At 35.9% G+C, this 12,877-nt stretch overlaps 2 protein-coding genes across 2 annotated transcripts in view; one reads left to right on the top strand and one right to left on the bottom strand.

Annotated features, from left to right (window-relative positions):
* LOC129750851 (acetylcholine receptor subunit alpha-like 1) overlaps positions 1-12,877 on the top strand; it is a 361,925-nt gene that overhangs the window by 217,080 nt on the left and 131,968 nt on the right. The gene's annotated exons all lie outside the window — the stretch shown is intronic.
* LOC129753057 (uncharacterized) lies at positions 8,542-9,444 on the bottom strand. Its single transcript, XM_055748853.1, has one exon. It carries the CDS (start codon positions 9,442-9,444, stop codon positions 8,542-8,544), a length of 903 nt encoding a protein of 300 aa, XP_055604828.1.

The following is a 12,877-nucleotide window of genomic DNA, read 5'->3' as shown; positions in this document are numbered from 1 at the left end:
TTTATGTTGTAACGCTTTATAGCTGTAAATATTTTTCGAAAAGGTTGTTTAATTTTAATACGATTTTGGAAATTGCAACAAATTAATTTTCATAGAGAACAAAAGGTGATTGTGAGTGCTTAAACATTAAATTTGATGAGAGTTGTTTGATAACTAAACAGAAGCTATATAAAAACAACTTTTTTTTTGTAAATAAAATACTTCACTTGCCGTCTAGCTAACAGCTCAATTTTTGTTTTCGATTGATTCAAAAATATACAAATGTTTTGGAAATCAATAATTTGATTTTAATTTTAGTTATTCTGTGCAATTGCGGTTAATGAATAATTAAATCTTTGTCTCTATTATGATGCTTCAAAATTAGTGAAAAGCAAAAGATCGTAGAGTAAGGCTTAAAAAAATCTATTAAGCCATTTGATCCTTTCAGTTTGTTCCTACAGCGGAAGCAATTTTCAATTTTCTTCTGGACCTATGAGTATCCATGAGCCAGGTATCAAGGCTCAAATATCGGGTTGGCATGATTTTATAAATATTTAATTCAAAAATATATAATATATAATTTTTGGGCAGTGAGCTAAAGAGCCGCAGCTTTATATCCAAAGAGCCGCATGCGGCTCGCGAGTCGCAGGTTGCCGACCTATGGTCTAAGAAGCTCATAAGATCACTATCAAGAAATTAGTAGTAAGACAGCTTAACAAAAGAAGCGATTTTACAATTACTCCAAACGGTAGTACAAAAATATACGATCTATTTTAATATTCAATGTCACATCAATATTTCTGTCATTTTCTTTATTCTATTTAGAATTCTATAATCTTCTAGAAGCGCTGTAAATAGAATAAGTGAATTTATCGGACATTAGAAAGGCTGGTATGAATCATATCCTACTTTATGATGCAACGAACATGTTGTCTACTTCAGAAATTTCCCACAGGGAATTTCAAACATCACGCGAGTCGAGATAATATTTGAAAAAGATTTGTGAGCCGGCTCAAATAAAACCGGCGTTCGTTCTCTTGAAAAAAAAAAAATCTTTAAAGTGCATAAAAAAATCATTAAAATGTCGTTTGAAATTGAAATAAAAAAGTTGACCCAATAGGATAGAAGCTACAAACCGCCGCTTTCATTTGAAAGGGAAAATTTTGATATTTTTTAATTATATTTTATTTGGTTGATAATGCTTTTCACATGTTGTCGATTCCAGCCGGTTGCATAAGCTGGGATGCCATGCGTTTCAATTGGAATGGTTTTATCGTTGGTGATAATCTTTTTTTTTTTTTTTAAATGCTATAAATCTGTTTCCTAACTCAATTATTTGTTATCAAGATTAAGAAACTATTTTCTTCATTTATATTGAAACTCTACATAGCAACCTAAGAATTTCAACTTCATATTTTAGATTGCCGCTACAAGTAGAAGCAAAGCATAGCTCTAATGCTAGGAATAAAATCATAAAACTTTTTTTCTGCAAAATTGACAAAACACTCTCGGTAATTCAAAGATACTAAATTTTTAAAATGAGTCTGAAAATTTTAATGCTGAATTTTGGTGTTTCCCAGCTTAATTGTTTCTGCGGTACTAAATGTGTTAATGTCTATAATAATCAAATATGTAGCTGTTCGGATAATTTTGTTTCTAGTTTGTTGTAATGTCTAGTAGATTTGAGATGTTTTTTTCTGGCACGCACATTCAAGTCGTTGGGGGGTTTTTTTGAAGAATTTTGAGCTCGGGCATTTCAATGTTTGCGATTCTTCGTTCATGATTGCAAATTTGCATCAACGTTTTTAACAGATTTAAAAGTACATTATTGTAAGAATACAATTTCATAACTTGGGCGTCATTCACAAATTCCGTAACGCAAAAAATCTAGAATTTAGACCCCCTCCCCCCTATGTTACAATAAGTAACGTTTGATAGGACCCCCTTCTATAATTACGTAAGGCTAAATACCCCCCCCCCCCCCCCCCCCCCATATTCAATTTTGAAATTTAAATAAAAAGTACACAAAAGTTTATTTGATGCATTTTTATTCTGAAATGTTCTTATACTACGATGAAAAACATAAAAAAAAAATTAAATAAAAAACAGCATCGGTCCAAGTTGGATTCATGTGTTCACCAACTGTGATTTCTTTTGATTTGTTCCAGATAAGCACCGCCTCATCCTGACACTTCTTCTTGCTGCGCTCAGGATTGGCTTTAATGATAGCGTTGTAGAGGCGTTGAAACATGTTGTTTTTATCCATTTTCCGGTCTTCTGGAAACTGTATTTACATTGAATGAGATGCAATAAATGACGCGATAATATTATAACAATGAAACTCACTTCTTTCTATTTGAGGAAATTGCACACAGCCTGTTACACTGCACATAAACACTGAATGAACTGCAGTCGATGACGTGACAGTAAAATAAACAAAACAGCAAAGCTCACTCCGTTTCATTCGCGCAGTGCGCACACAAACACATAAACGGTTTTTCTGAATCAAACTTTATTTACAAAATACTTAACAACCATTGACGCTTTCGAACAAGCGGTGCGTAGATTTGCTCGCCAAAAAAGAAAATTACATTTTTTTTCTTTATGTTTTTTCCATTAATTTGTTACGTAACTGAACCAAGTACCCCCCCTCTCCCCTATGTAACAGAAAGTAACGCAGACTCAACCCCCCTCCCCCTCCCCTACATGCGTTACGTAATTTTAGTCCGACGCCTTGCGTGTCTTTAATCGTCTGAATACGAGCGAGACTTATCAACATATTTCAGCGCTAAGTGTGGTCATAAATATCTTTTGCTCATCCTGTAAAACTTTTATCAACTTAAGACAGAAATATTATAATCACATTCTTACAAGTCATGATAATACATTCTTCAAAAAATGTTTTAAAACGAAAATATTCATTCACAATCAACGTTAACGTTTTACGCTGAGATTCAAAAAGGAAAAAACCTCACTCGATAAAATCTCAATCTAATGAGATGAGAAATAAAACAAACAAATTCTTATCAATAACCTGAATAAACTGAACTTTTAACAGTATGTTCTCTATAAAAATGTTTAAAAAAAAGCTATAACTGGCCTTTAACATTCATCAGGTATAACTGACAGTGCTTTAAAAATTTGTGGTATGTTCAACTTTTTCTGAACTGGAAAACTGGTTTCATTGTTCAAGAGTTTGCATAAATATTATTCCATGGTATCGCTGCCCTAAAAAAGTAGTTTTTCTGCTTGGGACTCTCAGGCTGAAAGGCGCCGACATTCAAGACAAGAACCGTTTGTGATGCTTACGATGAGATTACCTAACATCACACTGAGATTCAAAAACGGAAAATCTCACTCAAGAAAATTTCAATTTCATGAGATTTCGCAACCTTGGTTTCGGTAGAAGGTCCAGCAGTTGATCGGCAGAGCTCGATTGCTCGTGTTCGCCGGTTTCATCACGTTCACCGTGGTGAAATTGGCTAACGCGCCGTTGTACTGAAGCGAAGATTGCAGGTTCAAGTCCTGCCGGTGAGCCGTTTTATCTTTTTCGAAAAATTCATGATATTTACGGCTTATGTTCTTTCGTTCTTTGATAGCTTATGTTTCTTTAATTCTTTCCATCACCTACGAAAATGTGATTATTTTCAGGTACAAAGTTGTACCAAAGCGATTTCATAACATCAGTATTGAGGTAAATGCTGTTTTTTCGAGTTTCATACGATCATTCCATAATGTATACAGAGGCTAGCAATTCTATTCCAACCGTGTGGAGCACATCTCTCAGGTTTCCCCTTTTTTGATAGATTTAAGCTTTTTTCTTCAGATTTGAGCTTTCGTCTCCTATGCTCTCAAGGCAAAAAAAGCTTGAATCTGAGGAAATAAAGCTTAAAAACGAGATTCACCAAGACATATTCAATAGATGTTGGTCACACGATACATAGACAAATCGTGTAACGTTGCCGGGTCCTGAATGTATATGAGACGTATTACAAAGTTATAGAGAAACATACCAACAAAAATGTTTGCTGGGATTGGTGATGATGTTGTTAGCGAGGGTGGCGGCGGCGGTGGTGGCAGTTGATAGATGGTGAACCTGTAATCTCCGGAGATTGCAGGTTCAAGTCCTGGCGGTGAGCCGTTGTATCTTTTTCGAAAAATTCAGGATATTTACGGTTTATGTTCTTTTATTCTTTAATAGCTCATGTTTCTCTAATTCTTTCCATCACCTACGAAAATGTGATTATTGCCAGAGCTTTATAAGAGTTCTGGTGATGTAAAGAATTCTGGTGAATTTTAATGAAGATTAATGCTATTGCTGTAACGAAGTTGTGCTGACCATAAAAAACCTAAATTGTTACTTGGGTAACATACTGAGATAGGTATAAATGTAGATATAAGTTTTTTTTCAATCCAAAGTTTAAGGAAAAAACGCTACGAGCTTATTCCTCAACCCATTTTTTTGAATTTTACTGATCCTATCAATTGCATGGCACATCAATTTCATACTTCTTTCAATAACTCCCCTGGGTCGAAACCGTTTAAAACTCACATGTCAATGCCTCCAGTTACTCATAATGCAGTGTAGCACCAAAGCATAAAAGAATGCAAATTTTGTTCTCGGATAACATGAAATGGATAATCGAAGCCGATCCAGATTTGTCCGGCTGCCAATCATTTTTAAATTCATACACGCCTGAGTAGGACTCGCCCATCAATGTGCACGGCTTCCAGAACATCCAGCCAGGCTGAACGAATCTCTCCAAATCAGATCACGCTCATAATGTGCTTGTAAAGAGTAAACATCACAACATCACACCAGGATTTAATTAGCAGAATTAGATTACGACGATGCAATGCACATTACACATGCACACGTTCACATGCAGCTACACACACAAACACCCTCACAAACACACATACACAGCAACAGCACCGGATGTTTGCTGTTTGGTTGCGCGCTGCAGACAACAAGAGCTTTGTTCGGCGGAAATTCAATTTGTTCTGATTTTGCTTTCTTGGCGCTGCTGCTGGGGCGTGGCGCGCGGGTGCCATACTTGCTTTCCCTATTCAGTCAGGGTGCTATACGAGGATTTTTGACAAAACCTTCCCTTCTCTTCTCATGCTCCCATCCCATTAGTGGTTGCGGCTAACGGGCTATTCATAAACAAATCAAGCCGCAACGAAATTACTTGATTGGCCATCAAATGGGACCGATAACGATGTCATAAAATTGGAAATGCTGCGAAATCACGCAGAGAGACTCTGCATGCGATGATTTATTTGTAACCTTTTTTTATTAAAAAAATTAAAGTTCCTACGAAAAACTTAAAAAAAAACGATGTAATGAAGACCCGATCATAAGAGAAAAACTATATTATACCAAGATAAAATATTCTGATATACATTTTTTCCTATCTTGATGAGTTATAATTTTGTACTCGTAGGATGTTAAAACATCTCAAATTGAATCAAAAAGTTCATGAAATCATAACAAAATCATATCATGCGTTGAAGTAATCTAAACAAAATTATTACTCATCATCTCATAGAATATCTATCTATATATATAAAAATGAATTTCTGTCTGTCTGTCCGTCTGTCTGTCTGTTCCCTATAGACTCGGAAACTCGAGAACCGATTTGCGTGAAACTTGGCAGGTGGGGGTATTGGAGGCAGGGGAAGGTTCCTATTGTGGTTTGAGACCCCTCCCTTTCTCATGAAGGGGGGGAGGGGCCTCCCAAACAAAAGACAATTTTTTGCATAACTCGAGAACCAATCAAGCCAATGGTATCATATTTGGCAAGGGGTGGTATTTGGGAATAAGGAAGATTTCTATGAATATTAGGTACCCCTCCCTCCTCTCAGTGGGAAAATAAGAAGGGGGAAGGGGAGCTTCCTTACAATTTTGCATATAACTCGAGAAATAATCAAGATATTGGATCCAAATTTGGCATGGGAAGGTATTTGGATACGAAAAATATTTCAATGGTTATTTGAGGCCCCTACTTCTTTCCAGTAGAAAAGGGGGGGGGGGGGCCTCTTAAATATTTTTTTACATAATTCAAAAACTATTAAAGCAAATAGAACCAAATTTGGCATGGGAGGATATTTGGATTCGTAAAATGTTTCTTAATTATTTAAGACTCCTCACTCTTTCCAGTAGGGAAATTTAAAAGGGGGGGGGGGGGGTCTCTTTTATATATTTTTACATAACTCAAAAACTAATTAGGCAAATGGAACCAAACTTGGCATGGGCGGGTATTTGGGAACAAGACATGTTCTAATGATTGTTTGAGACCCCTTCCTTCTTCCAGCGTGGAGAAAGGAAAGAGGGAGAGGAGTTTCATACAATTTTTACTGCATAGCTCAAGAACTACAACAGCAAATGGAACCAAATTTTCATGGAACGATATTTTGGTACGAGAAATGCTTCTGTGAATATTTGGTATCCATCACTCCTTCAAAGAAGTGGATGAAAAGGGGAGGAGAGGTCTTCTTTACAATTTTAAGTATAATAACGAAAAATGGTTCTATTATAAATTGAAGTCTCACCTTTTTACAGCAAAAAGACATAAAGGGGGAAAGGGGGGCTTCCATACAATTTTTTTGCATAACTCGAGAATTAATCGAGCAAATGAAACCAAATTTGGCATCAAAAAGTATTTGAGTACGAAAATACTTTTTCAATATGAAACAATTCCTTTCTTGCAGAAGGATGATAGAATTCGTTATATAGGAAGGGAAAAGCAGGCTTACATTTAACTTTTTTTTTACAATATCCTAGAAATGGACAAAACTTAACATGGAAAATCATTTTGGTATGATTTTATGATTATCTGACACACCATCCTCTTTTCAGTGAGTAGGTACATGGGAGAAGGGAGGTCAGCTCAATACAATTTTGTTAGCATAAGTTCTCAGTTTATGCTAACGAAGGCAACAAATGGAAACAAATATGGCATGGAAAGGTACTTGGTTTCGAGATATGTTTCTACGATTGTTATAGACCCTTACGCTTTACAGTGTAGAGATGGGAAGAAAGTAGGGCGCCCCATATAAATTTGTTGTAAAGCTTAAAAACTAATTAACCAATGGAACTATATTTGATATAAGAGGATTTTTGGGAACGATAAAACTCGGTATGATTATTAAAGATCACGACCGCCATTCAGCAGGGGGTGAAGGGAAAGACAGATGGGGCTCTTTCATCAGTTTCGCATAAATCCAGAGCATATCAAGCAAAAACAATCATATTTTATAAGTTAGATTGTTTGCGTACGATTAATTTGAGGCTCTCCAGACAGATTAAAATTATCAGATCTTTAAAACAAATTTATAGAGCAAGATTCAGAATATTATTTTAAGTTATCTTTGTGTTGCAATTCGTTTTAAAGCGGTTGATAATGAATTATGTTTTAGTTTGATTTAAAATAACGACAATAAAATAATAAAAATTTGAATAATTTTTGAAAATATCATTTGATTTTGAAACGTGTAGCAAAGCACACTGGGTCAGCTAGTATCAACTAAAAATCTTATTGGAATTCTATGCAGACTACCCAAGTAACAATTTAAGTTTTATTCCAACCTTAACCGCTCGCTTAAGACTATTTCCTAAAGCTACTTTATAAGCCAAAGTTCATTCTATGTTTTAGCACAACTACTTTAAAGCTAACATATAGACCAGTTGGCTCTGTTTTGTTAACGTATTTAAAGCTAATTCTATAAGTTATAATAAAACATCCAACAGAATAGTTTTATTCGATCTTAAAGACATAGCTTTAAGAAACCCTTCAGAGCTCTCTTAAGACTACCCACAGCTTTTTTAAAACTACGCCATGGAATTTGATAGGAATTTTACTGAGGGAGCTGTGCAATCTGATAGGAATTTTGCTGTGGCAGATGTGAAATCTTAAAGAAGTTTTACTGTGGGAGCTTTCTGTTACGTGTTTTTTTTCTCGTGTTATCACTTACTCTCCCAATCATTTGGTGATTGGTAAAGATTCCATTTAAAATATTTTAAAAATATTCTCATTTTCATTTTCAACTATCTTAGCATGAAACCTCATATTTCTGGTGAAATATTTTTGCTCAAATGATGCAATTCATTACCTATACAATAAATAGTATCGCAAACATTGCCAAATTGGTTAAAAATGTCTAGTTTCCAGTATTATAATATTATGTCCAGCAAGATGGCTTCATCAATTTCGATTGAATTTCTCAATCACCATGGCGCTTAGTAAATTAATATTGGAAATTTAAAGCAGTTGTAAAATAATTTTAAAATGTTTTTATGCCAGTTCGAAAAATGTTTTAATAAAAATAAATAAATAGTTTAAATATAGTTTTAAGAGACCTTGAATCACAGCTTCGTTTGACGTTTCTGTAAATAGAATACGCGCTCATGAGAGATTTATCCATTTTTGAGAAAGAAAAGTTTGTCGCAGTAAATGAGAATATTTCGATATGCAAAAGGCATTCAAGCAACTTTTTCTTTTGTTTTCTTTTGAATATTTTTTTTTTTTTTTTATTCAAAATATTCTTTATTAAGGCCTGTTACTTTTTACAAGTTCTAATAGGCCGAGGATCAAATTTTTTCTTTAAACTAATGGGTTGGAAGGGGTTTGAAGGGGAAGTGGATGGGATAGGAGGGGTATAGGAACTGTTTTCACTGTTCAATTTCCGTGTCACGGAATTCGTGTGAAGCTTATCGCTTTCGCGTTGAGGTTCCTTTGAAGATTCATCTTCAGATACCATCGGGGATGGCTGAGATGTACATTTTTTACGAGGAGGTGAAATAGTCGAGTGTGTTATTTCTGCAGTTTTAATTTCCGTCGGGTGATGATTTCGTTTCTGCTGCTGTTGTTGTTGTTGTTGTTGTTGGTTATCGTTCTGTTGACTCGATGGGGCAGGTTGGGTATTTTTTTCCGTCTGTTGGTTTCGTTTCTTCTGTTGGAAATGAAGATCGCTGTGGTGTTTGACGATTGCTGCGTAACTGGTGCTGGTGGTGTTTTGTGATTCGGCTAACTTACGAGCGGCTGTGAGTGTGATGTTCTTTTCGGTTTTGATTTTAAGCACTGCGGTTTCGTACACATATACTGGGCATTTACGATCGAGTGGAGAATGGCTACCTTTACAGTTTCCACAGTGTGATGTTGTGGCGGTACAATTATCGCTGCTGTGAGACTCGGAGCAAACAATGCATGATTGTTCGGCTACACATTTGTTTTTTGGGTGTCCATACTTGAGGCAATGTCGGCATATCAGCGGTTGAGGGTAATAGAGGCGGGTCCTTAGGCGAATAAAACCGAAGTTGATGTATTCGGGTACCACTGTCGAATTTATTGTTAACACAATTGTTGCCGTTCCAACGATCTCTGTTGCGGTTTTCTTGGTGATCCTTCTGACTGCCGTGATTTTTTGCGGAGCAAGTTCTTTCAACAAATCATCGTCGGACATGCCTTCTACCTCACTGCATTGAACAACAAATTTTCTAGTGTTTAACTCGGGGTGATGTCCTATTTCTATTGGTGTACCATCAATTAATTTTGTAAGCGAAGTCATTTGTCTGGCTTGTTGCTCATTTCTTAGCTTTAGAACATACCTTCTTTTGTTTCTTTCAAAATATCCGCTCTCAATTTTGCCCGCGTGCTGTTCTATAGATCTTCCAATAATAAATGGATTATTGGGAAGATTTGATCCATCTTTAGCTTGTAAAAATAAATAATACAGGTTTCCGTGTGCGTTATGTGGGTCCATCCATTCCGGGATGGTTCTCTCGGGATGGTTTCCAGGGGAAGGGCTCATCCCGCAGTTAACACTCTTTTTACTTTCACTCTCATAAAAAATAGCAGTTGCCTTTAATGACAGTTGTCGAGCGCGAGGAAAGACGTCCGACCTAGCCGAAGGCAGAAGAGAAACTGCTCTTTTGAATATGACGATGGTTTATTTTTAAATAAAGAATAGGTATTGTTATTTGATTTATCTCCTGCATATCCTTCATCTCATCTCTTCATTCCTTCTCACCTCTATTCTCAATTGAAACTTCTTAACTAAACGACTTTTGTTTATTTCAACAAGATTTTGGTTACCAATCATCCGTCATCTTTGTTCTACAATCTGTTCTAAGCAAAACCTGATATTTGTTTTTCCAAATATCCTTCCTCTTAATTCTACAATCCATTTTTAGCATAAGCTTTTCAAATCTATAAGATTTTTTTTTTATTTTCTGCATATCCTCCAACTCATCTCTTCGAAATCTGTGCTTTTAAAGCCAATCTTTTTTTCTCCGGAAGGTCAAATAAAAACAATCAGCAGCAGCACCCTTAAAAATCTGCGCTTCTAAAGCCAATTCCATCTTATTCCACCAGAAGGCCAAATCAAAACAACCAGCAGCAGCAGCTATAAAAAACTGCGCTTCTAAAGCCAATTCCGTCTTATTCCACCAGAAGGCTAAATCAAAACAATTAGCAGCAGAAGCTTTAAAAATCTGCACTTCTAAAGCCAATTGCGTCTTTTTCCACCGGAAGACCAAATCAAAATAATCAACAGCAGCAACCTTAAAAATCTGCGCTTCTTAAGTCAATGTCGTCTTATTCCACCGTAAGGCCAAATCAAAACAATCAGCAGCAGCAACCTGAAAAATCTACTCTTCTAAGACCAATCCGTCTTACTCCATCGGAAGGCCAAATCAAAACTTTTAGCAGCTGCAGCCTTACAAATCTGCGCTTCTAAAGCCAATTCCGTCTTATTCCATCAGAAGGCCAAATTAAATCGATCAGCAGTAGCAGTCTCAAAAATCTGAGCTTCTAAAGCCAATCCGTCTTTTTCCAACAGAAGGCCAAATCAATCAGCAGCAGCAGTGGACTTAAAAATCTGCGCTTCTTAAGCCAACCCCGTCTTATTTCACCACAAGGTCAAATCAAAACAATCAATAGCAGCAGGGGATTTTTTTTTATTATCTGACGGGTTTGCGCCGGGGGTCTTCAGATTTTCCCCAAAATTGAAAATTTGGTTCATTTTTGCGCCTTAAAAACACATGTATTTTTTCAGATTTCTAACATTTTTATTTTTTGAGTTAGCTTCGGTTAGATTTTTTTGTAAATCAAAAATAACCATTTTTCAAAGCTACATAACTCTGTTGTTTCTCAACGGAAATTATAAAATAGCACATCAAAATGCATTGAAATTTTGAAATTTCAGATTTCCAAATAGAATAGTTGAAAAAAATTAAATAATGACCTTCAACATGAAAAGTTGTAAATAAACTTTAAATGGCGTCTAAAAGTACCGTCTGCACCACCGAATATTTTGCAAAAAATACCATTGTGTAGCTCGATTCATGATGCAACTTTCATCTGAAGACACCAAAGTGGGCCATTAACACCTTGAAGAGTTATGAAAGAAATAATGACAATAAATCTCTTTTTTTGCATTGAAAACAAACAATGGTCGAACAACTGCACTCACATATGGAGATAGCAAGCACTTCTAACAACATGGAAACAAAAGAACTTATCAAAGCTGGTAAAAACACTATTAAAAAAAACACTACTAAAGCCAATCCCATCTTTTTCTACCGGAAGGCCAAATCAAAGCAAACAATCAGCAAAAGCAGCCTTGAAATCTGTTCTTTCTAAGCCTATTCCGACTTTTTCGCTGGAGGGCCAAATCAAAGTAAACAATCAGCAGAATCTGCCTGAAAATCTGGGCTTCAAAATTCATTCGATCTTTATCATCCGGGAAGCCAAACCTACACACACATTAGCAACAGTTTAAATATCTGCACTTTCAAAGCCATTCCGTCTTTTTCCACCGGAAATCAAAATCATATCAATCAATCAGAAGCAACAGCCTTAAAAATCTCCAATTCCTAAGCCAATTCCGTCTTTTCTACCGGATGGTCAAATCATAACAAACAACCCTCAGCAATAGTTCTAAAAATCTGCGCTTCCAAAGCCATTCCGTCTATATCCATCGGAAGGCCAAATCATAACTAACCAACAGCAGCCTCAAAAATCTGCGTTGATTTAGCCAATTCCGTTTTTACCAACGAAAAGCCGAACCAAAACAAACCATCAGCACCAGTAGCCTCAAAAATCTGTACTTCCTTAGCCAATTCTGTCTTTTCCACCGGAAGGCCAAATCATAACAAACAATCAGCAGAAGCAGTTTTTAAAATCTGCGCTTATTTAGCCGATTCCGTTTTTTCCCATCGGAAAGCCAAACCCAGCACCAGCAGCTGCAGCCTTAAAAATCTGCGCTTCCATAGCCATTCCGTCTTTTTGCAGTGGCCGAATCAGAAATAATTTTTTTCGTAGCAGCAGCCTACTCCTTGTGCCAATCCGTCTTTGTACCGGAGCCTGAAGCATTAATAAATGATACATATTATAATTAATTTTATTTATTTTCTGCATATCCTTAATCTCATCCCCCCATCTAACATCCATATAACACCATTTCTTCAGGGACCCTCGATGAATTTTTGAAATATTTCATTTTGCATCATTTTTTTCAGGACGCACTCTGAAAGCCCAGGAAAAAAAAACTCCCTAATCAGACCTTGAGTGTCAATTAGACAGTCCTCGCATAAAACCGCTATATCTCTCTTGCTTTTTAACCGATTTTTAAAAATTTATATATTTTGAAACCTATATAAATGATACTCAAATATGTGCCTCAGACATTATTTACCTACATCACTTCAGTTTACCGTTTGGAAAAAAGACTGTAGATCAGCTACGAAAGCTGAAGTTGAAAGCTATTTGTTACAAATAAGGATATATTTTTTTTAATTTATTTTATTTACTTTAGAATATCTATAGAACTTCCCTCTATGTTCCCCTTCGTTAAAAATTGCCATAACCCAAAAACATTTAACGAAAAAAAAAAA

The sequence above is a fragment of the Uranotaenia lowii genome, chromosome 3 (assembly GCF_029784155.1).
Source record: "Uranotaenia lowii strain MFRU-FL chromosome 3, ASM2978415v1, whole genome shotgun sequence".
NCBI classification, from domain to species: domain Eukaryota; kingdom Metazoa; phylum Arthropoda; class Insecta; order Diptera; family Culicidae; genus Uranotaenia; species Uranotaenia lowii.
This window is presented reverse-complemented; position numbering and strand designations above follow the sequence as displayed.

What these genes read in the sequence shown, in the direction of transcription:
- LOC129753057 (XM_055748853.1), bottom strand. Translation starts at nt 9,444, where the DNA reads ATGTCCGACGATGATTTGTTGAAAGAACTTGCTCCGCAAAAAATCACG.